General features: G+C 39.7%; 1 protein-coding gene across 5 annotated transcripts in view; it reads left to right on the top strand.

Annotated features, from left to right (window-relative positions):
* Positions 1–263: 263 nt before the first annotated feature.
* arhgap21b (Rho GTPase activating protein 21b) overlaps positions 264–18,075 on the top strand; it is a 39,824-nt gene continuing 22,012 nt past the window's right edge. The window contains exons 1-7 of one of the 5 annotated variants that reach the window (XM_036004892.1): positions 264–381; positions 2,060–2,259; positions 10,929–11,111; positions 11,286–11,361; positions 16,222–16,314; positions 16,805–16,883; positions 16,969–17,023. In XM_036004892.1, the coding sequence (XP_035860785.1) occupies positions 2,188–2,259; positions 10,929–11,111; positions 11,286–11,361; positions 16,222–16,314; positions 16,805–16,883; positions 16,969–17,023 (558 nt within the window). In that variant the 5' untranslated portion in view covers positions 264–381; positions 2,060–2,187. Of the gene's footprint in view, positions 382–481; positions 594–678; positions 1,064–2,054; positions 2,260–10,928; positions 11,112–11,285; positions 11,362–16,221; positions 16,315–16,804; positions 16,884–16,968; positions 17,024–18,075 lie in introns of those variants that run through there. The other 4 variants (XM_036004893.1, XM_036004890.1, XM_036004891.1 and 1 more) reach the window with 4 other exon arrangements.

The raw sequence follows: 18,075 nt of genomic DNA, 5'->3' as shown, positions 1-18,075 counted from the left end.
ACAGTATTTGGTTAAATGTAGCCTGGTTATTCCAACACTTTTTGGGAAGTATAGTTCAGAGATGTTCATGGTCAGGACGGCTATACCAGAGTGATAGAGAAAGACACTATTACTATCTCTGTGGCTCTGGGCTATACCAATTGAATTGGCCTGACATTTACGAGTTATTTTCCAAGGGTTCTATCGACAGTACTGGAAGTAGAACTGGCTGGACAGGACAGCTTTGTGAAAGTCTCCTCCCTAAACTGACCTCCGTAACAAAAGCTGCCAATCCTAAGAACAGGTGGTCCCTTATGGTGGAGAAGAATAGAAGGGACATTTGTCAGGGTCCTGAAAATCGGAGTATTTTTTTTGGTCTACAGCCACAAGTTGTTCAAGATTGTAAGTAGTTAAGGACTGTCGGTGTTAATATTTCATTTGTATTATCTGCTTTGGGGAGTTGGCTGTACAATGGCTGCACGATGAGAGCAAAGATTATATGCTGTACTGTGAACTCAAATTCCTCATCCACATGCCAGCCCTGCTCGACCTCACTTTGAACCAGGACATGTGACTCTTCGTTCAGCCTGGTTGCTTATATGAAACGAAAGCGGGTATGAGAAAAGCCTAAAATGTTGACAGCGTGTCTGTTACTTCTACTTTTTCGTCCTTAGACAGTGTCTGCTTGCTCACGACTCGTTGAACTCCATTGGAACGGTTAAAAAACACCACCTTTTACCAGCGCAGTTTACTTTTTGTAAACTCGCACCTGATTGGCCTGGTGAAATACAACGCCGCTTGTGATTGGCTGAGAGTGTCCTGTTGACCGAAGGTGGACTCCCAGAGAGTCGGGAACGCTGGAAGCTAAAATTTTCAGCTTCAGAACTGCACCATGCGCCTCCCCTCAGTGGGTTTGGAATAATCACCGGGAAGCCGTTTGTACTCGGAACTATATTAAATTATGACAACGCCTGACCATCTTGAAGCTACCACGCTATGATCTTACTTTGTTTTCTCGCATTTATGGACAACCTCCGCCGCTCTTGCCCGCCTATAATGACGCTTCGCAACTAACGTTACACAGGTAACTTTGTTTAAACTCCAGCCGTTAGCACGGATGCTAACCGCAGCGTTAGCAGCCTGTTGCCTCAGTTGGTTTGGTTGTTGCTTTTACCCACTTTACAAACTTTACAGGTAGCGTTCGCGAAGTATATACCGTGGAGAGTGGCTCCATCGTCTTGTATCGCTATTTAACTTTGTTTGTGCTGGTATTTTATTAAAAGTAACAAGGGAAAAGCTACTTTTGTTGGTCGCTTGAGAACAACAGCTCGACACGCTCTGTTCGTGCCTCAGTTGACCATCGATCTCAAACAAGAGAAATGCAAATTCACCATCTCTAAATCACATTATCGATGGTTTTAAAATTGAAATACAACATTATAATGAACGTATGTGATTTATGCTTTATAATCCCAGTTTTATATGTTTGTTGTAACTTAATTTCAAATGTGACGGACATTTACTTCGCCCTGCCTCCCGCAGTCCACTTGTTGCTGGCCATTCATTATGCAGTATTGACTATCCACGTTATTGTGCTTCAAGCTGAAGACAGCAAGCCTAAATTGTTGCGTCAATAATGGGGCGATGATTTGGTTTGTCACATCACTGTCTTCACCACTTTCACTAAACTTAAGGTTATATTTAATTGTGTATTCATATGGCTTGGAGTACTTTTGCAACAGTTAGCAGCTTTGTTAACTAACTTGTTCTCACACTTCATCATAAAGTGTTCCATGTTATTACTCCAAGTCAGCCTGTTTCCCAGCGTCTCAGTGTAAAGTCACAAACATGTCGTAGAAAATAGAATTAGGGTAAAACCTGTTGCTAATTGTCCGAAATTAAGCTCGGATGGTCAACTATTATGTGCGTTCAACAACTGAGGTATTGATTCATGCTGTTTCACAGACGCTTGAACAGCGTGAGATGCTATATCTGAGCTGTTAACTTGAAGATATGCCTGTTATTCAACAAAACAAAATGCAGTAATAACATATGTCTCTGCCCCTTCTCTATAAAACAGATGGATTAAGAAGTCAAGCAAGAATGGAGGTGTAAATTGCACAGAGTGGAACATATTTTTTTGCATTCTGCTGGAGCTACCTTTTCGATATGGCCGTTCACGGATAACAGGATTATAAGTGAAGTTGAATGATGGCATCACGTTGGGTTCATTCTTGTGAAGATGATGAGAGACAACAAGCAAGATCTTCTTTCTGTGAGGTAAACAACAACAACAACTCAAACCTCAGAATTTGTGAATCATTTGTGCCATTTCATGAAACTGATCTTTTGGGGCAATTGACTCTGGTTTCTCTCAATTTGGTGTTGCTTGGGGAGTAGTGCGTTTGACACTTTAGCCCAGCTGTTTGTGCTTGTAACAACTCCTGCTGGATTGTTTTTTCTCTTTATCTCACCAGTGCTTCATTATTTTGGTTCTTTTTGATAGTTATAGTCATCAGATTTTAACTGTGCTTTCAATTTATTTTCTTGTAACCTGCTGGGATTGATCATTGAGGGTGTATATAGCAAAACACAGGTTTCTGTTGCAGAACAAACAGCAATTTGATTAGATTAGACATTTTTAATCAAACTCCTCACTGATGGAAGTGGAAGGAGACAATGACATTGAAGCCGTTTATTCAAGACCCTTTCAGATTTCTAAGCTGTGACCCCTGTAATACCAGACAGGACACCATCTGCTCCTTTTGAAAGCGTGTCGCCTGAATGAAGACCTTCATGGTAAACAAGGTAGCAACCCTGTACTTTTTGAAATGGAAAGGCACCTATTTATAGAATCCGTAGTTTTCTTTCATTCCTTTTGATTGCGTTTAATCTAATATTCAGCTCTTCACTTTAGCCTCCCTGCTTCTCTGTGAATAGTATGTAAATGAGGAATCTAAAGCTCTTTATGTTGACACTTCAAACAGACTAGATGTATGGAATTTGATTTTAGATCATTAGATGGAGCACAGGAGATATTTCAGTTCTCAACACAAAATTAAATCAGGTAGTGTGTAAGAGACTCTGTCTTGATACGTTTGTTTTTAATTTATTTATATGTCTGAGTTTTGCCAGAGGTCAAGAGATTTTTTGGGAAGTCTAAGATTACAAATCAAGAACAAGAGTCCCTTTTTAATAGGTGGAAATCAAGCACAATGACATGAAGCTCATTCAGAAGTCATACTGCAGATACAGCTTGTGTTGCATCCCTGTCTTTTTCACTGTCACAGCAAAAAAAAAAAATAACGTGGATAATGTTGCTATTACAGCCCTCTGGATACAGGGTCTTCTAATGAGTTTAATAAATGAATCTAATAGCACTTAACAATTCAGATGCAGAAAATGTGCCTGAAAATAACTCTTTAAAAATGTATGACAGTGTATGGTCTGAGCAACAAACTCAGTGCAGTCAGTGAAAATCCTTCATTTAGCAGTCCCTCTAATAAGGCTACTACCACACAAACCAATTCATGTGCAAATTTTGAGCCGGAAACCCCCTGGAGTCTATGGTCCTGGTATTTTCGGGAAATGATGGCACTGTGGATTTCATGACTTCAGAATTTCCAAAGTGGATGTTTTTTTTTGAATCACCTCATCCTCCAACACAATTTCAACAACAGTTTTGTTGAAATGAATGGAACTGGGATCTTAAATTTGGTGGATTTAAACCCTCAAACATTTAGTGATATTTAGAAGTGTCTATTCTATTTTTCTGAAAAACATATTTGACTGTCCCTTTTGTCTCCCAATGGTAGCTACTTTCATGCTTGTAAGACAACATTTAGCCATCCTTCTCTTTATAATACTGTACTAGTCATGCAGCCTTTTATCTTATATTTAACTTGATAGAAAGATAATTTATTAGTTGAGTCAAGAGTTTTGGTTGCTGGTGGTTTGATTTTTCCTCTACACTGGAGTGTTTGTCTGCTTTGTCAGCTGAATAGTGCATGGTATTCAAACATTGCAGCTGCATTCAAATAGCAGACAAAGTTGGCTTAATGTCTCCCTCCTTTACTTGGATTCCTCTGGTCAGATATTGAGTTTGCAGCACAGCGATTTTCGATTGGGTGCTGATCAGGATGCTGTTTCGTAATATGTCTGTGGTAGGGTTTTCTATTAGCCTAGGGTCTTCATTGTATCAAACTATATGGTATGATTCATTTGTGCCTCCAATCTGATGAGTAGACTTAATAATACCTGCACTTCAGCTTGCTAAGCTCCAATAGAATGACAAAAATGAGAGTGGAGTGAAATGAATTACTGTTTCTGATGATGAAGCATGAATTATATTTAGCACTGTAGGGGGCTATTGACAAATAGACTCTCTCCCCCCCCCATGTCCCCACAATCTTGGCCTCATTAAAGCTCAGTGTTTATCTTATTAAGGCTGGCTGCCTTTTACAGAACCCTCTGTGCAGGCATTGTATGGCTAACTGATGGCAATCGGAAGGGAAAATTGACCTTCAATTGGATAGAAGTCTGTTACTTCCTGTTGTCTTATGGTTGTGTCTGTGATGTCTCAGGGGAAAACATAAAAGATGGGCTATGTGATTCAGTTTTTCCTCTTGCCACAGTTTCTGTGCAGTAAAACATCATCAATTGTCAATGTGATCTTAGATGGAAAAGCCTGTGATGTTTTCTGTCTTGTTTAAATAGCTCACCTCGTAGCTTGAACACTGCATCATTGGAGGCGCATAAATAAAAAGAGGATCTTTTAGAGAGCTGACAGCTGTTTTCCTTTTGTCAGAGCAACTGCTCAATCCTGCTAAATCCACTCCTTATAAGCAGTGTGGAAGGTTAGAGATGTGTGCTGTTACCCAAAACAATGGTCGCAATGTCTTTGGTTAAACATATCAACATATTTACAAGTCAGCAAGTGTACAATGTACAGCTTTGGCAAAGCTTTGTGAGAGAAATAACTTAACAGCTGTTTTTTCAAATCACTCTCCTCAGGAAACCAAAAGCATCAGTAATTTCCTCCCACAGATGAGAGTGGGAGCAGTCCAGCCTCATGGCTAAGTTCTGCTTTAGACATTTTACTTGTTACTACAGAACTCACTCTCTCTGAGAAGGCATGGTTGCTGGCCTGTTTATTTTTATTCTGCATTTAGACTTATGCAAGAGTGATACACAGCCTTAATTCATTCAGTGTTACTGTTTCCAGCAGATGCAGTGTGGCACCATATGTTTTATTCGGTTGTTTCTGGGCTGCTTTTTCCTGGGTATTCCAGGAAGTGTGGAAATAAGTATTTTTGTGTGTGTTTGTATTCAAATTTAGTATAATTAAATCATCTATTTATGCTGAACCACAATTTTACTTTTGTGTGTCCCATCTGTATGTTAGAACTAGAAGTGTGGCATGCACAAAACACACAGCAGTTTCCACATAGGCTGAGTAATGATGCTCCTAACCTTGTCTTGCACTACTTGGCTGGAACGCCCAGGTCTCACCAGTGCCTCTCTGTATCATTATCTTTGGCTTTTCACAGTTAAGTGCTTGGTTTGGATGGGATGTGGTGTAGAATTTAGCAGCCCACAGAGAACTAGGTTTTTTCACATTTTAATGTACCTGTTTGATGTTTTTAGAGCTGATGTCATGTGGCGCTTGTAATGTGTCATTTGGTGATTTCAGCAGAGGTTTTTAAGAGGTCATCCAGTGTGGTTTCATAATATTTGTTAAAATGAAAATGGTGGAAATTCTAGTTCTTTTTCGTTTGCACCTAGCCTCTAGATAACATTTGTGGTGTGTAAACAGCTGTGTATGTACAGCCTTTCCCCTAAAATTTCGGATGTTAGTGGGTGGTATTGGTTGGCCTGCCTTTTAATCTCTGTGGTAGGGGAACCACCGATGTAGTCACCTTACAATCTCTCAGAAAATGGAAGAAGTGTAACCACACTTGCGACCGCTTTCGGCTTGCCATTATATTATATTGCAGCAAGCATTGTCTGTGTGGAGTTTTGAAAAGTGTAACCACACTCGCGACCACTTATGGCACGCCATTGCCCTGACTCACTGTGACTTGAACGAGCTGCAGGCAGTGTTTCCCACACATAAACTAATGTGTGGCGGTGCGCCGCGCTATCAGCACCGGCCGCCGCACATTATGTTTCGTTATTATTATTTTTTAAACGCTACTTAAAACACGTTCTTCTGCATTTCCTTTCCCTGCTCTCCTCCGTCTATCTGTCACTTGTGTCTCGCTCACATACACACACACAGCTCCTCCCACCGTTTGGTGTTTTTAGCCCCCAACGTCGCCTTTCAGGCAGCGCGGCAATGGTGAGGGTTAGCTGCCTGTAAGGCGACGTTGGAAGCGTAAAACACCATCGAGCCCACCATGCACACAGCGTTTGTCTCCATAAAGGAGAGAAGACGGCTGGCGAAATTCACAAGTTCACGAAAGGTTGGTATTGGTCTCGTGAACACCTTTACACAATCACACATTCACAATCACCGACCCGACTCTTAGCAGACAAGTGATTGGGCCTGCTTTAGAAAGTTGACTAGTCGCAAGTTTGCGGTAAAATGCAGTTGGGTTGTCGATGTTATATATTCTTATTCTTATTAGGCTTTAACCAGTGAAAGACATGGTCAGGGAGAGAGAGATACTTGATTGTTATGAAAATAAGTGCCCCCCGCCCCCCACTGAGTGATGCCTTAAAGGTACACTGTCTAGTGTTTTAAGTATTTTATTAGCTAAAATCAATGTCTTCGTTCATAAATATGTCCTCATTGGTGTAAGATTACCTCTGCCAATGATCTGGGGGGGGGGGTACGGTGCCTTGCTCAAGAGCACCTGGCAGTGCCCAGGAGGTGAACTGGCATCTCTCCAGCTACCAATCCACACTCTATACTTTGGTCCATACTGGGACTTGAACCAGCGACCCTCCGGTTCCCAACCCAACTCCCTACGGACTGAGCTACTGCCACCCCTATTTACATTCGCTGGGCAAGTTCAAGGAGGCTTCCATGACGTTCCGCCATTTTGAAAAACTATAATCGCTGAGAGGGACATAAAGCACTAGCCTACCTGTCTAGCTAATCCACAACACGTTTTCATTCAGAGCCAGCGTCACGTGACTGAAATCAACTGAAACGGAGAAGGAGATCAGTGAGAGGTGCTTGTCACTGCCCCGGCAAATTTGAAAGCCTGCACTGCACTTAAGTTCATAATGGAGGATCATACTTATGCCGAGCCACAGGAGAAGGAATCCTCGTCGCCAAAAAAGCGAAAATTGGAAGACATGTTGTCATAGCTTCTTGGTACATAACGGCTACCGTAGTTGCAACACGCATTTGAAAAAGCGAGGCGCTAGAGACCACCATTTGTTTGAATGCAAAATACAGTTTCACCGCTAGATGGGAGAAATTCCTACAGAGTGTACCTTTTTAAAGAAGCTACCTCAACCTCTAAAGGCTGGATGAACTGCAAGGGGAGAGCAATAATTCTTATTTCCCTGCAACCTTGATGAATGGAATATTGAATCATTTTTGATTGTTCAATGGTCTTAAGAAGTCAGATGCTCAGTTTACCCCCAGATAATTTATCCACTCACTCAGATCAAAGTTGAGCCACACACAGCGCGGTTACGGGAGAGTCTGGTACAGCCTAACTCATGGTAAAACTGAAATCCCATTAGCGCTAGCTTCTCAGTGGAGCGTTCAGGCCCAGTCAGAACAATGCAGCTAAGTGCCAGCCACATGTGTAAAATATAGCGGCTGTTGATGAGAGGCAAATTGACTGCTAAAAGTCAAAGACGTTTTGATGCTGCTGATTTTTCTTTGGCGCTGGCTAAAACCTTTTTAGGGAGTGCCAAAAATGCACACATGTGCATTTACCTTCTGTAGATTGCAGGCTGTAAGAGGATTTCAGACTGGACACTGCAGCACACCAACACAGTGCTCTGTTCAGACTGAAGCTGCAGGTGGGAGACAGAGTGTCTCCGGTCTAGCGTTCATGTGTGTACGCGCACACACATTTTGTTACCTCTTGGCCTGGGGACCTTTCGTGTGTGTGTTGTCAAGGAGGTTTAATAAGAATGGTGTGTACGTTCTTCTGAGGTTTCTTTTGTTTATTTCTATGATTTCAACACAGATTTGTTGTTCACAATGTAGCATTATAAAGGCCAAAATAGGGTGCGTCCCCTGCATGCATTGATACGTGAGGAGACGCAGAGAAGCATATCTAGCAACATCACGCCAACTCTAATTGTTGCACTGTGAAACAAATGTAAGAAATGTCTCCTAAAATTGTCCACTGCTTAAATCCAAGAGATATCCAGCAGAAGAACAAGTGCCTACTGAAAACTCTCTCCCAGCTGCCTCACCCAGTGCAAATATCAGTCTAGCATTGTGGTGATTCATAAATGGGTGAGAGGCATTCATTTGTGGGGAGGATAGGATAGGTGTATATTTTGATGTGGGTGTTCTCTTTCATGTTCTTTTTCTTTGTAGCCCCTTATTTGACAAGTACACATACTTTTCTCCTTTTGTTGATTCCCCTTTTACCTTTTACAGTATTTGGAAGCATTATTAATCTGGACTATCAGGTTTATACCAGAGTCTTGCTTTGTCTCCATCCTTAATATTACTGTTTTTTATTTTGTTTAGGAAAGGGAAACCATGAGGGAAATGTGGTTCTGGAATTTATTGACCTGGAATGTCACAACTGTATTAACTATGCAAGTGGCAATGATAACAATGCTTGGCATGCATCTGCCTGGAGTTCCACACCCCCTTCTGTCCTCCACATTTAAAGATCAGAGGGTTGGAAATCGCCCTGTGCACTGGCTGCTAAATCAGATCCAGTTGACTGGGATTGGCTTGCCCCAGAGAAAGAGGGGAGCAATGCAGGCATTTCAAACATCCAGTTGATCTATTGTCATATCACCACAAGTGCTTGAATGTTTTCTAGTGGAGTGAAGGCACTTAGGACTCGTACAGAGACAGACTACAATATGGAAGTGTTGGCATCACAGAACAGCCCGCTTGGTTATGCACAGTAAAACCTGTTTTGCTAGTTTCATCAAAATACATGGGTGTCAGCTGCACCTGCAGCTCTGTTTCCCAGCCAGCCACAGCAGTGCTATGAATCTGTACTCTCTACTAGAGCCCGACCGATAAAGGATTTTTAAGGCTGATATTGATACCAATATTTGGTGATTTAAAAATCCGATATTCCGATATATCGGCCAATATGTATTAAAAAAATAATAATCCAGAAACACGTAACAAACATACACAGATTTCCTTAACATTAGTTATTTGTAGTTATTTATGAGTCCTCACTAAAATAATAAGATAATGCAGTTTAAAAATAAACTTGTTTGTTTTATTGTCACAACAGAACAGAGGAACATCAAAATATATTAAAGTTCTGATAAATAAAATGTATAAAAAATTCAAACTTAAGATATGAAACTTAAAGTCCTTTGAACAAAAACAATAACAAAAAAACAAAATCAGTGTTGCCAACAGGGGCGTTGTAGAGCGCCCTCTGGTGGACAAACTATGCAACGCCAACACTTGAAGGGTGTTTCGTCCGTTTTTTTATTTTATTTTTTAAATATTTGTTTATCGGCCATTATAAATGCTGATACCGATAGTTTGGAAAATGCCTAATATCGGCCCGCCGATATATCGGTCTGGCTCTACTCTCTACAGTATGCACGTGTGAACCATTTATGTGTTCCAACAGCTCATGGTGCCAATTAAAATACACTTTGATCCAAGTAATCTATGTCACTGCCTCTTTCAGAAATATATGGTTGAAAAACAGAAAACAATTGATTGCTTAGAAGCAGTAAAACATACTGTAAAGAGTACAGTGAATCATGCTTTAACTTGGCACACACCTCGAGGCACACAATTTATTTCTAATGAACCATTAGGCTGAATGTTCACCCTGTGACATACATAGAGCAATTGGACCTGATGATTGTGGTTTTGAGTTGGTGTGAAAAAAAAAAGTGTTTTGGCACATTCACTACTCCCTGCATCAGCTGGGTAATGTGGGAGAGCTTCTTAGATTTATTTATTTCTCTTTTAATCAAGACATTCGATCAGATTAGCAGAAGTTTGTTTAGTTTTGCAACTGCATTAATAACAAGTAGACAAATACTCTTGCAATTTTTTTTGTTTATCGTAGTTAAGCACTAGCTATGTTAACATGCAGGTAATTCACTCAGATTTTCTGACATTTACTTAACATAGCTGCCCAGGCAGATAGTGTAAATGCAAGCTCATCAAATTCCTCACATTGTGGGGAAAATGCTATGCTTCAGGGTGGAGGGGGAGGGTTTGTGTGAGACAGGGTGAGGAGAAATACTTTTTCAGAGTGATAATAGAGACAGGCGTTCCTGATAGTTGTACTGGAACAGGGAATATGATATGGAGAGACCTGAGTAAAGGGGGGTGTTACTGCACACACAATTCCACAAAGGTGCGAGGCTATAAATAGCCAGTAAACACAGGAGGGGGGTGCCCAAAGCCCTGAACCCTGACATGCTCTACTCTCCAGCTGTGAAAATGGGATACCATGACTTTACTGTAAACACTGGACAGCTATTAATGTTTTTTAAAAGCCCATTCTCTTAAACTATGTACCACTTTAATGAACGACTGACACTTTAACACGGTTAATTTACATTAGCTCAACTGAAAAGGTAATTTGTTGATATGTGTAAATTGGGGATGACTTTAGTTGTGGTATAGTTTTAGTAACATTGTTTTAGGATTTTAGCACTGGGGTATGCCAGCATTTACACTTTCAAGTTGAGATTTCATAGCTACATTTTCAGCACAAATATCATAGATCTCCTCATCAGTATAAAAGTGAAAGTAGGACTACTCAATTTACATTCCTTCCTCCTCTTTTCTCTTTGTGTAGAGTGAATCACCAGAGTGGAGAAGCTTGGCTGATTCTCCTGCAGCGCAATACCCAACAGAAGAGGAGCCTTTCTCATGGCCGAGACCCAAAACCGTGCGTTTGCGGCGCACTTCCCAAGGGTTTGGCTTCACCCTGCGTCACTTCATCGTGTACCCACCGGAGTCGACCATGCACTGCTTCCCGGTAAATGTCAGGACTGTATTTGCTGTTAAACTTGTCAGAAGCTTTCACGAGTTTCATATACCTAAGTATTGTTTGCTTATCACGTAGGATTACACTGAGTCAACAAAAAGCCTGATACCTAAATTCTGTGACTGTGAACAACAAAGTCACTTGAGTATTTCTGTGTTTTCACAGGAGGAAGATCATGGCCGCAGAGGTAAGCAGAAACACTCGGCTGTTCCTCTTCATGCCTGCCCTTCAGCACTGCTGAGTAAGAGCAGTGCCTCTTACTTCTAATGACTCTTAATCCATCCACTCTTTGGCTCTTTTTGCTTCCTTATGAGAACAATGTAGCTCCTGTGTGTCATTGACCTTTGTGAAGGCATAAAAGGTTTGGTCAGCACCACCAGTTTCTGCCCTGCACTGACCCACCTCTTCATATTGTTTTGACTTTGTTGTTCTTGCTGCTTTTCTCCCTCACCATAAAAAGGCTCTCAGTAAGAGATGGCCTCAATTTTACTGGGTTGTGTGTGTCTGACCCTCTTTCCCCTTGTTATTCTCAAACCATTCTATTTTTTCTCTTCAAAAGGGAAAAGCCTCACATCAAACCCCTGGCATAAGCTAATGTTGATTTGTTTTAATACAGAGTTACATCCATTAAATGTTTTGTGCAACATAACTTTAAGATATTTACCAAATCTCCCCATTTTGCATGCCCCAATATCTCCCTTAAATTTTAAAAAAATGTTTTGGTTGTTAGTCCTTTGTCATTTTTCACAAAAACACAAAAAAAGGTGGTAACCAGCAGTCATGTTCCACAAATTTCGTAAAGGAATCTGACACGCCCTAAAAATATAAGTTTGTGGGGCGCCTGGGTAGCTCACCTGGTAGAGCAGGCGCCCATGTATAGAGGTTTACTCCTCGACGCAGCGGCCGCAGGTCTGACTCCGACCTGCGGCCCTTTGCTGCATGTCATTCCCCCTCTCTCTCCCCTCTCATGTCTTCAGCTGTTCTCTATAAATAAAGGCCTAAAAATGCCCAAAAAATAATCTTTAAAATACAAGTTTGTGGATTAGAGAAATAGCCCTTAAGGGGTTTGAGATAAAATACAAAATCATTCAAGAATGATTGTTTTATAAAAATAACAACTGCATTTATTATGACTTTTGCTGAAGCCAGAACTCATCATTTTTGTGTTCAGCAATTAATGTCCAGAGGAAATATGTTGGTGATATGTTTTGATAAGTATGTCTATGATATTTAATATTGACCAGTGTCACGTCTTATGCCAAAACATCACAATTTGACAGTTTTAATTTTATCAAGCAGAACTTCCACCTTGTATGGTTGCCAAAAGGGCAACTTTGAAGTCTTGCATTAGATTCAAAACATGTACTATACTCATTCAGGCTTCTCCAACTAGAATATATTTCATTTAGATTTTCCTGATAGGAATTCTCTTTGATTGAGTTAACTCTGTTCCTGTCTGTCCCATCCTAGTGTGATCACTGTGAGAGGATATCCCAGTAGCTTGTTTGTGAGCTTAGCTGTGTGTGTCTGTTGTCATTTGTTGACCATGCTGTCACTGGAATTTGTCCATGTGGACCTCACTAATTCTATTAGACATTTTTATTCCTTGCAGAGGAACATTGTAATTCATATTGGACATGTTGAGAAAGTGAAGTATTCTATGCACAAGTTATTTTCATTACACATGGGGAAACCCCATAAATCATAAGTCTTAACTTGCCTAAGTGCTGCTCGCCATGTACAGTTGTGAAATGGGAATGAGTGATACTATCAAGTATCACAATATTTTTTAACTAATACCACAGTATGTATGGGCATTGATTGCAGGATTATTGGTGGTTTTTAGAAGACATTTTCACACAAAAATGTATGAAGGAAAAACAATGTGTTATGGGGACGAACAGGTAGAGGCATTCATAATTGATCAGTCACACACAACACTACAGTCAGTCAAGCTCAGATGTGTCACATGACTGTAAAGCAGCCTTTTTTAAAGTCAAACACTAAGAAATATTACAATAACCACAATAACTAAAAGATTTGTGTCCTATCACAGTATTGATATTATAACATTGTATCGCCCGGCTGTAGGTTGATTAACTGTATGCTGCAACAGATAATGTGGGCTGTTGTGTAGTATGACATGAAGATGCCACTCATTAGAAAGCAGAGTGCACACAGTCACATGTTCATCTGCACATACTCGCTGACACATACTTGAATCTGTTTACAGTCCTGCACTAATGATAATTGTTGCTTTCATCCAATTAAAATCCTGAATGGACTGTATATGACGTGTACACAGTAATTCATGTAGATGTGCACACAAATATCCAGCCAGGCACAGACAGGCTTTTAAAAATCACGACATAGCTTTTATCTTGATAGAGACTGTTCTAAGTAGCCGTCTAATTATGCTTAATACAGCATCTGCCCATTACTACAAGATTCAATGGTATTGTGGTGTGTCAGTTCCAAATTCAAACTGTTTTCTGTGACCCAGTTTTTGATTTCTGCAACAATAGGGATATGCTGAAAAGCATACACAGAGCTTGCTCATTGTCCAAATGTAAATTTCATTTAACCATACAGTAAAGCCAGCTCCCATCAAAGCAGTCTTTCATTTATATTTAACCCAAAAACTGTAAAAACACTGAATAAGACCCTCTAATCTGGAGCTTTGTTGGTTCTGATTAAGTAAGCCAGAGAATATTAAAGAATCCTTGTAATTGCATAATGCTGGACACAGCGGCTCGTAGGCGGCAAGCCAGAATTGAAGAAGGAAAAACCTGGGATAATTTTTAGTCCAGACTGGGCTAGCCTCGTCACAGCACCACACCGAAAAAATAGGCAGAAATCAAAAGGAGAGAGGAGAGAGCCACGTACTGATACGGTCATATAGTCTTTTATTCATAAATATTTTTTTGGAAAAGGGGTCTATTCTTTACTCTGTTGCTGTCTTACTTTATATTGTATGTGCCCTTCGGAAATTCAATAAAGATATGTTCAAACAATTAATAAATAATTTGTATTGCCCTCTTCAGAATTAAAATACACTATCTGTATATTTAGTTCATAGGACAACTTGGATTTTTCTCCAAAGCATTGGCAGTAAGTGGATAAGTTGTCCCTCTGCCTAACTTAAGTTGGCATCTAGATATCCTTTTTTACTATGAAAAGGCACAAGTGTACCATTAATATACCTCCTGGAAATTGATTATTTACAAGACTAAATACTTTTAAAATTTAAGTTAGCATGCATAGAGGCAGAAAGAGCCATATTAAAGTCCATTATTGTACCGCTTTTTTTGCAGATAAAAATAATTTGAGTGTAATTTAGTGCTTGAAATAAAGACCATTGTCATGTGGGACATGTAATGATAGAATAGAATGAATAGAAACATTGCATCAGTTATGAGTCGCCAATATTAAAATGGTACAAAGGAAACCTGGCAATGTTTTCATTTGCTTGGACAGGGTTTTCTCTGGTTTTAAAGTAACACTCCCAGCGTTGTTTGTGTCTCTGTACTGAATGCATACAGTTGGAATATTGATACCATCTAAGCCTGGGTAATAGAGCAAACAAAAAGCATTTTCCAAAATGTTGGGAGTGTCTCTTTAAAAAGGGTTATGTGCCAGCAGCACTAGTTAAGTGGTGAGTTTATGTATTAGGTCTATGGTTGAGTGGTGCTTCAGAGTGAAAATAATTGCAACATTTACATTGCCCTGTCTTTTAGAGCAAACCTGAATATAAGTATAAGTTGAAGAATACAAAATATTCAATATATTATCTCATGTTCCTTAAGGTGGCAAAGGCAAAAACAGTAAGTTGCTTCCACTATACATTTAAATATTTAACATGGCTCATTTATGAGTTTATGAACAGCTCCATTGTGGAGATAGTGATGCAATTCTATAGTACACCACCAGAGGGAGCATTTCTTTCTGCTTTAGTTGTATGGGACTCCTGTTGCAGTATTACATAATGTGAGTCCCCAGGATGTGATTCTGCATGAGTAATCTCATGTGTGGAAAGAGAAAAATGGAGGCACAAGTGTGTCTGTGTTTGTGAGGTTTTCAATGTTTTACAGATTACTGCTAATTATTATATAGCTATTATTATTATTATTATTATTATTATTATTATTATTATTATATAAGCCACTTTATTTCCCTTGTCCCCTTTTCCAATGGCTTAAACACAAAACATTACAAAAATAGCTGGTGATATTGTGTCTTTCACAGGGCCAGAAGTTATGTTTATCATAAATTTATGTTTTGGTGACATTAAGAATATTTAACATCTTTTATTGATCGTGCCAGGATTTATTTATTTATTTATTTTTTACAACTTTTAGTATATTTTTTTATAATCCCCGTTTTCATGCTGGCCTTCCCATCATCTGTAGTCTGTGAGCCATCGTGCGCTGACTCACAACTAAAATGTTGACTCCCGGTAAAGAATTTTAGCCACTCTTTGGCTGTGCATAGAGCTATTTCTCAGTTTATAAGGAAAGAGTGGGAGTTGTGCAGCTGAGCACACTATCACTCTACCTTCTCTCAGTCTCTCTTTCTCTCACCCCCTCTCTTTCTTTTTTTCCCTTCGTTTTATTTTCTGCAACCATGCAGCTGCTAGGAGACAGGAGCAGCATGAGCAAACAGGTTTCCTCTCTTTAGCTCCTTTTATCCACCTCCCTAAAACCCCACCATTTCCCCCTATTGAGATTTCTTTTTTTTAATGATCATGTCTATTCAAAACTAATACATGCAAGCACTGGCCAAAACCGTCTGTTCTGCTGTCATGTCTCCAGATCCTGTGACAAAGCTCCTAGTTTCTCTCTCCTTTCCTTCTCTTCTTCTCTGGCACACATTGTTAGGTTTTGTAGTTGTTGTTTTTCACATATCAGGTTCAGCCTTTAGTATAGTGCATCTTTTACCAGAAAATGAAGTTATTTTGGGTTTTAATTTCCTTGCTTCAATTGTAGTTAAATGAAAAAAGGAAAAAATGTGCTGCTCTTTGCATGTGCACAATGTATATGCTTTCATGCATAATATACAGTACTTGTTGTGTAATGTATACTGACTTGTTTCTTTTCATCAGGGAGACAACGGAATAGGCTAGAACCAATGGACACCATTTTCGTGAAGCAAGTCAAGGAAGGTGGCCCCGGTCACGGAGCTGGGCTTTGCACAGGTAATCAATCATCAAACAATCCTTTTTTTTCATTAACCAAAACCTACTAGAGATTGATTGGGAGTGTAAGTGCTCAGAAGTCATGACATTACAAGAACCCAGGCATAATCCTGTAACTGATGTCAAACAGAGCAGAAAACTTCCTCTAAGCTATTGCACTGACATATTAGAGTGTTGCAAGCAAAAGGGAAAAAATGCAAGGAGTGCAGTTTTCAGTAGTGGCCTGACATATTCCTGCTTTAAAGCAAAACATTTGCCAGGCCATGTAGTTGTAGGAAAGCACTCCTTTTTGTGCTCCTTTATTGGGTAGATACCCCAGTGATTTGATGTTTTAGTGGATACACGGAACCTTCAGCACAGTTATATAAACTTCAACATCACGTGACTGATTTTATCTGCTTAAGACAAACTTTGCTTTACATAGCTTGCAGTTTTTACTACCCCTCTCTGTTACTGATGTCATTACTGCTGTTTTTTTAACGTGTATTAGGTGATCGAATAGTGAAGGTGAATGGCGCAAGCATCATCGGGAAAGCCTATTGTGAGGTTATATCCCTGATCCAAGACAGGTGAGGTTTAATGTAAATTTGTTTGGATGATTCTGGTCAGTCTGTCTATTTTCCCTTTTTTAAATGTCCTTTTCTTCCCCAACAGTGGTGAATTTCTTGAACTTTGTGTGATGCCAAAAGATGAGGATATACTGCAACTGGTAAGTTTCTCAATCCTATTTTCTAAATGGGGTTCATTTAATTTTTTTAAAAACAAAAAACACTGTTTTGAAAGTGGGTTTTTTAAGTTTTTAAAACCGAAATTGTTCACTGTTGTTCCAGTCCCACAATAATTATAATTATAGTTAACAATAATTATACCTGATCTCACAGAACTGCTCTGGTTTAAGGAGTTCATGTTAGGACAGTAGTCATGAGATGCAGGCAGCCTGCATATCCCATCAGAGTTTTCTATCTAGGCCTCCTAATCAGGCCAGAGCGGCCTTTCTGTTCTTAAACCACTGCTGTCGAAATGGCCTAATTGGATTGGTAGAGCAGGCATGATCTAAAATACATATACAGACACATTATCATGGAGTAATATACACCGCTCCATCTGTGTAGATGGTATGTTTTGACTTATTAATGGCACAACGGTAATAGTGTATTTTGCTAAAATTGCCTTCAAACTTGGGTCTAAACAGAATAGACCTACATTAAACAGCTGAGTTGTAGAAAAGTTGTTGTGCCCATTACTCAGGCTACATCCTCAAGTCCTCAATGTACTTAGGCAATATGGATCACTGAATGAAAAAGAATGTCCGCATACTATAGCTCCTAATACTTTATTGACGAGAAAGCAACGTTTCAACCCAACAGGGACTTCATTGGGCAAATGACTCACATAAAAGGGTATAGACAGTGACATCACACTGGCAATACTGTCAGCCAATTTAGTAGGTTAGAGCACATTGACCATTAAATAATGTAGCCTACTAAAAATAGTGCAAGTACATACAAGCATTTAATAATCCATAATAGATTACATTCACCAAAAAACACCACAGACAGATCCTTAGTAGGGAGATGAAAAGTGAAGTGAACTTCTTGAGTCTTCAGTCAGTGCAGGAAATTACTAGGGCTGCTCCCTCTTAGTCGATTAGTCGACTAATCGGTCGTTTTGGTCTTTAGTCAACTTAGATTTCTTTAGTCGATTAGTCATATTGTATGCTTTTTTCATGCTAAATGACTTATTTCCAAGAAACGTACGAGC

This window comes from Sander lucioperca, chromosome 9 (assembly GCF_008315115.2).
Source record: "Sander lucioperca isolate FBNREF2018 chromosome 9, SLUC_FBN_1.2, whole genome shotgun sequence".
NCBI lineage: Eukaryota > Metazoa > Chordata > Actinopteri > Perciformes > Percidae > Sander > Sander lucioperca.
The sequence above is the reverse complement of the archived record's forward strand: the minus strand, read 5'-3'. Positions and strand labels throughout refer to the sequence as shown.